The sequence below is a fragment of the Haplochromis burtoni genome, unplaced genomic scaffold, assembly GCF_018398535.1.
Source record: "Haplochromis burtoni strain Fernald_Lab_line unplaced genomic scaffold, NCSU_Asbu1 Contig_418, whole genome shotgun sequence".
Classification (NCBI taxonomy): Eukaryota; Metazoa; Chordata; class Actinopteri; order Cichliformes; family Cichlidae; genus Haplochromis; species Haplochromis burtoni.
This window is the reverse complement of record NW_024582779.1, coordinates 232146-238238: the sequence shown is the minus strand read 5'-3', so window position 1 is coordinate 238238 and position 6093 is coordinate 232146. Positions and strand designations below refer to the sequence as shown.

Here is a 6093-nt window from a genome sequence, read left to right as displayed (position 1 = left end):
AAGAAGAGATACTTTTTCAAGTAAACTAAACCAACAATCTATTTTTAGTTACTAAACAAAACAAAAAAGAAGAACCTTAACATGAAGACACCACTCGACTCACTGTCATCAGCTGTGTTCATCTGTGATGCTGCTCTAATACGTGTGAGGCAGAGGACATTAAGAGTAAAGTTGTGTCCACAATGGAAGCAGTTTGCAGTGACATGGTAACCAGGGACCATAGAAAATGAATGACATTCAGTGACTTATGGACAAAATAACTGCTCCCAGCACAAAGTCAGTGGGACAGACACCTCCAGTGTGAATGCAGCTTTAAAACACAAAGGGGAACGAGCATCTCTGATTGGCAAACACTATGATGACACTAGGTATGAACTCAGTATGTCCTGTAAAAATAAATATACATGTTCATTATCGAAAAAACAATTATACCATACACCAGCACATCTAGTTCTATGTCAGCTTATAATATTACCTGACTGATAAATCATGGAGCTATAACAGATATCACAGACAAGAAAGCTAAGAAATAAGCTTCTTTATTCAATCACACTCACTGAAAAAAAACAAACTATTTGCTAACAGAAAACAGAGACTCGTGTTTTACTCGGCACATACAGAGATACACAGAAATCTAATCAACAACACTAACACATACATATCTAATCAATCACATCCTGAACACACAGCAGTTGCTTAAAATAATCTCTTGAACATGCAGTGATAAACAACTGCATATGAAAAGTGGAGGAAAACAGAAAAGGCATGAAAATAAAAGCAAAAAGGAGCAGCAGCCACAACATTGCAGGGGGGACATCATAAAGTGTACAGTAAGGAAAATGGCGCAATCTCAACAATATAAGTCATTATTCTGATGGCAGTGTTTTGCCATTCCATAAAACATCTCTTGCTACATTCCTACTATGACATAGTTTCACCTCCATTTAAAGATTTATCAGTACATTTGTGCACTGGAGCTACCCACATGCAGTATTTCATTTGCAGACTACACTAAAACATGTTTAACAGGCAGCTGTTTCCAGCTAAAATTCAATATTAGACTTCCTTATACCAGCCAGAAAACTTTAGAGGAATGTAAGTTAAAAGACACATAACTGGGAATTTTATCCTAATTAACAGAGGTTCACACAAGGCTGTGAAACACTAAGCTGCAAAAATACCTTGTTAGATTAAGGAAAATGCTTTTTACACAAGGCAGTGAAATCCAACTGTCCAGCAGCAAACTGCTGGATACAGCAGGGAAAATGCTTAACGCTAATTACAGCCTGGCGTAACGGATATACACTCGAGAAAATGATAATATTACAGTTGTAATTACTGCCAATTAGAGAAAAATTAATTATTTATGAAGGAATTTATTTAAGCAGGAAAACAGAGAGAAGTGATTTGTTACCGGGCAGTGTGGAGCTATAAATATTACATAAGAGGAACTAATCTAAAGATATTAAACTCTACGATATGTTCTGAAATGACTTGACTGTGAATTTCCAAGACACTGATTACTGCTGTATTGTGAAACTGTTGCATTATCTGTGAGTCCTTCGTGACATTTTTGGAAGCAGTGTTAAACTTAGCAAATATTAGAAAAGAGCTCTATGATCTGAGGTGGCTGACATGAACGATGAGTAGCTGAAACCATGTGAAAAAGGTTGCTTTGGTTTTGACTAGATCCTGTAAATGACTGTGTATGGAATTTAACAATTGTGAGGCAAAAGACGCCACACAAAAAGTTAGGCCTGGTACTAGAAGTAATATGTATTTTAATTGCATATCAATTTTAATTCCATTTAGATTGCGTAGTCTTAACATAAAGCAATAAATGTAATTGTAAAAAATGTGTCAAACAGTATTTATTTGTCAGTAAGACTACATCTTACTGACAAATATGCATTACATTATTTTTATTACTTTACATTTAAACTATGTAAAAAACGAGTAGAATCAAAATTTTTGTGCAATTAAATTATATAATCTTAAATATCAGGCCTGAATATTTTTTTCCCCAAACGGACACCATGAAAACACACACGCACGCACGCACCAATAGTCAAAAACCATTTTTTTAAAAATCGTATTCTAAAATGTCTTTTGTTCCTTACAGAGAAACTACATTGCATACTGTAAAAGGTAAAGAACCAGTGTTTTGACTAACACATAAAACATTTTATATATTATTTTTCACAAATAAATCTGCTGATCTGAATTCTAGTTTTATTAGAAGAGACAAAGTTTTTTGCACTTTCTTTCTAAATAAAAGCGATGAACTTTTCATTCTTTTCTGGCCGTTTCTGACCATGGTTCTTCTGCAGTTCATCCCGGGCTGAGCATGGAAACAGCACCATGCAACAGCCATTTTACAGACCATAATCCAACAGAGTCCCCCTTTTCCAAAGTGATTGACTGAAACAGTGACTTCACCATTATATGAAACTGCACAAACAAACAAGCAGGCCTTGTGCTCACACTAGGTCTTGCATGTAAGAACATCAGCAAAGGGGCCTAATAGATTCTTGTTGAAGATGCACCTAACCCACACCAGGTAAGTGGTGAAGGGCTTTATGTTTTCTGAAAACGTGTAGTTCTGCTGGGGAAGGATATAAGGCATGTAGGTGTTCTCTCCCTGCTCCTGGATCCACACCTCGTACTTCACCTCTCTCACTTTTAAGAATTTCAAATTCCATGGGATCTGCCAAGAGACTGTGAGTTTAGCCTCATTAGTGGTTTGTACTGAAGTTTGACATTTAGGTTCTCTGACCCGGCCCGGATGGACCGTGCTGGCCACCTTGGCCTTTTTTAAGCTGGGCTTGGTCTTCATGCCTTCTTTGAGGACTTCCAGAAAGGACGGGATGTCCACTAAAGTGTCCTGATAGATCCGGAAGAGCCACTCTGGGTTGCGGCAGCAAAGGTGCCTGGGGACTTCCTTGCTTGCCTGGATCCGATCCTGCTCCTCTTTGTCCAAGTGAGCAATGCCTCCTTGTTCCCAGGGTCTGTCTGGGTGGGTGACAGTATTCTCCTCCTTAGTGTTCCTCCAGGAGATGTAGTGAATGTCCATGCCTGGAAGGGAGGCAAGAGTTTTATATGGTGTATACTGCTCAGGGTTCACAGCAAAAGGGAACAGCTCCACCACAGCAGCACCTCTAGGGAGGAAGAGTGAGGTGATAAGCTGAGCTCCATGCATGCTGACCAACATGGAAGCGCCACTGATGACCTGTACAATACTGGGAAAAGACTGCTCTTCCAAGGACACTGTGACCACTCTCATCTGAAACTCTTGGGCCAGCGCCATGATTACCTCTGCTTCATTCAGTATAAGTCTTGTTGTTGACCGACTGAAAACGACAATGTAGTCATCCTTCTTCTCTTTCTCCTTCTCATCCTCACCGCTTCCTCCCTCCTTCTCCATCTCCTCTACCCTTGTAATGTTCATTTTGTCCATCAGAGCTCTGGCAAACTGCCTGATCTCATTGCCTGAGACCAAGATGTTAGCTTTGGGCCCCTGTGGCTGGACAAAGCCATATTGGTACCAGGTAGTCATTTTGGACAAGCCAACATAAGATTTAGTAAAGCACATGAGCTTTCCAAAGTTCTTAAGCTGTTCTTTGAGAAGCGGTTGCTTACTACTGAGAAGACGGTAAAGGTCAAAGTGTGGGCCTTCGCTCCAGCCCTCCATGAACACAAGACGAGCCTCGTCATCCAAATCTGAATACTGCTTCATGGTATAGTAGGCTGGGAGGAGGTCGTCGTGGAATACATGCATGAGGTTATCAGGATTAAACCGATTCAGGATCAGTGTTATATCTGGTACAAACACAGGCTTGGGCATAAACTTTAAAGCAGCAGCTGGGAGCTCTAGAAAGTTGAAATATTGGGTATTGTGATCTTCTACTGAAGACAAGTCCAGCAGGGCAGGTTGGAAACGTCTGGACCCCAGGTTAGGCAGCATGACAGAGGAATTGGAATGGAAGAACACAAACTCCTCTGCCTCAGAGCTGTAACAGAGGTAGTCAAAGCGGCAGATGCGGTCAGTGTGCATCTTCCCAGTGCAGACCATGCGGGTGCCGTGTTCCTGAAGCGCCTGCAGAGCAACATGGTAGTCGATACGGGCCTGTGAGACCTCCTGGGACTGCTGTGTCATATGCAGCTCTTCCTCCAACAGAGCAGCATGCTCACTCAGCTTGGAATATTTCCAAAGCAGAGCTGCGACCACAGAGACCAGCAGACCATTAACAAGTGCACCCACACTCATCCTGCAACCTGCCACTGAAGCCCGCATCACTGCTGCTGCTTAGGACCCACCTCCTGACGCCAACTGGCCTCCAACCTCAGACGGAGGCGACGAGACATCCGCTGCCAGGAGCAGACTTAAAGAAGGGGAAGAAGAGATGAGCACAAGTTAAAATATAGACATTAAAAAATCTATTTAAAAATAAAATAAAATTTAAAAAAAGGCATTGTTGCTACAAGCAATTATCTAATTAACAATATAGCACACAGAGGACAGCTATGATATAATAACCAAATTAATAGTCAGACCTATAAGGCTGCAGTGCTTTTCATGTAAGCAACACAATATCTGGTGATTCATCTGAACGGATCTCAGCTCTCACCTTTGGGAATAGCAGCTGTTTACCTAAGCGAACAAATGAGACATTTTCCTAACCTTACATCCTCTGTCACCCTCCCTGAATATGTCAAGACAAATTACAGTGCGAGGAGGCAGAGAGAAAGGAACAACACTATTGCTTTCAACTCTACTCATCTGCATACTGAGAGAACAAGTGAGTCATTGAGAGACTCAAAATCAAACCAGCGGCTAATAGCAAGCAGCTGCCAGCAGACACACGGCAGCTAGCATGCTAAATACCTACTTCAGGGCCAGCTTGGTTAAAACAACAGTTACTACAATAATCAATTACTTAACATGCTATTCCTAATTTTGAATGATATATGTACCCAGAGGAGGAGGTTAAATTTAAATGTATACTTTGGTATGCCATGCAATAAGTAATAATTTTATAAAAGGCATTTAGAGAGTGAATCGTTCCCTCTCTACAACAGGTCTTGTGACGCAAAGCAAACTAAATCAGGTCAGACAAAACTAAGAATGCACACACGCAAATTAAGCAAATTGTCAAGAACAACACATCGACATGAACCTAGCCTGGGGAAATGTTTGTTTTTTTAGATATAAATGGGTCCTGACCTTGGAAAGAAGATGGTGATCTTCTTTCCAAGGTCAGGACCCATTTATAACTTGCAATGTATGTACTGCTCTAACACTTTTCCAGTACTTTATTTTATCTTGTTCACTGCATCATTTCGTTCCTGTTATGTCATATAAAATTTGCACTTTTGTTTTTTGCTCCCTTGTTGTTGCCCTCCTGGACTCCCCGAGTTTCTTGCATGCTGTCTCTCTTCAGCAGGAGTCGACCTGACTCCCTGGGCTATTTTTGACATCCATGCAAGTACAATATGTTATTGTCAATAGGGTCATTTTTTGTGATCAACCTGAATACACACGGGCACAATATAGGCAAAACTCCCAAACACAAAATTAACAACGTAGTGCGTGCTGTACAGTGTAGCGAGGAATGCTCAGACCTCCAGACTGAAGAGACCAAACAGCCACTTCATAATGCACAACACAGAAGAGCCACCTTAACGGGACAAGACTCGGCTGTCTATCTGCATCTAAAGGACAAAGGTCACTCTTTCAAGGATGCCAATGTTCACATTTTGGACAGAGAAGACAGATGGTTTGAAAGAGGAGTGAAAGAAGCCATCTATGTCCACTGTGAGCGACCATCTTTGAACAGAGGCGATGGTTTACGACACCAACTGTCTGCCATTGATAATCAAGTTTTGAGATCCCTTCCCAGACGCTTCAACCGCCCAATCATGATGGGGTTGGGCTAGGCTTCACAATGGGTTCACCCGAAACCTTAGCTGATTGTAACCCACACCCGTTTTCATACCTTGGCTCGTGTGATTAGGTAGAGGATCAATAGGGGGTCCATGACCCTCTTGTGGACACTCCCATAGGGCTTAAAATCTGGGACCACCAAATCCTAA

The 6093-nt window shown here is 41.4% G+C and overlaps 1 protein-coding gene across 3 annotated transcripts in view; it reads right to left on the bottom strand.

Moving 5' to 3' along the window:
* Nucleotides 1-559: 559 nt before the first annotated feature.
* Nucleotides 560-6093, bottom strand: part of pomgnt2 (protein O-linked mannose N-acetylglucosaminyltransferase 2 (beta 1,4-)) — a 29767-nt gene continuing 24233 nt past the window's right edge. For all 3 annotated transcript variants that reach the window (XM_042213116.1, XM_042213117.1, XM_005945163.3), the window contains one exon: nucleotides 560-4382. In XM_042213116.1, coding sequence (XP_042069050.1) covers nucleotides 2486-4294 — 1809 coding nt within the window. In that variant the 5' untranslated portion in view covers nucleotides 4295-4382 and the 3' untranslated portion in view covers nucleotides 560-2485. The remainder of the gene's footprint in view (nucleotides 4383-6093) is intronic.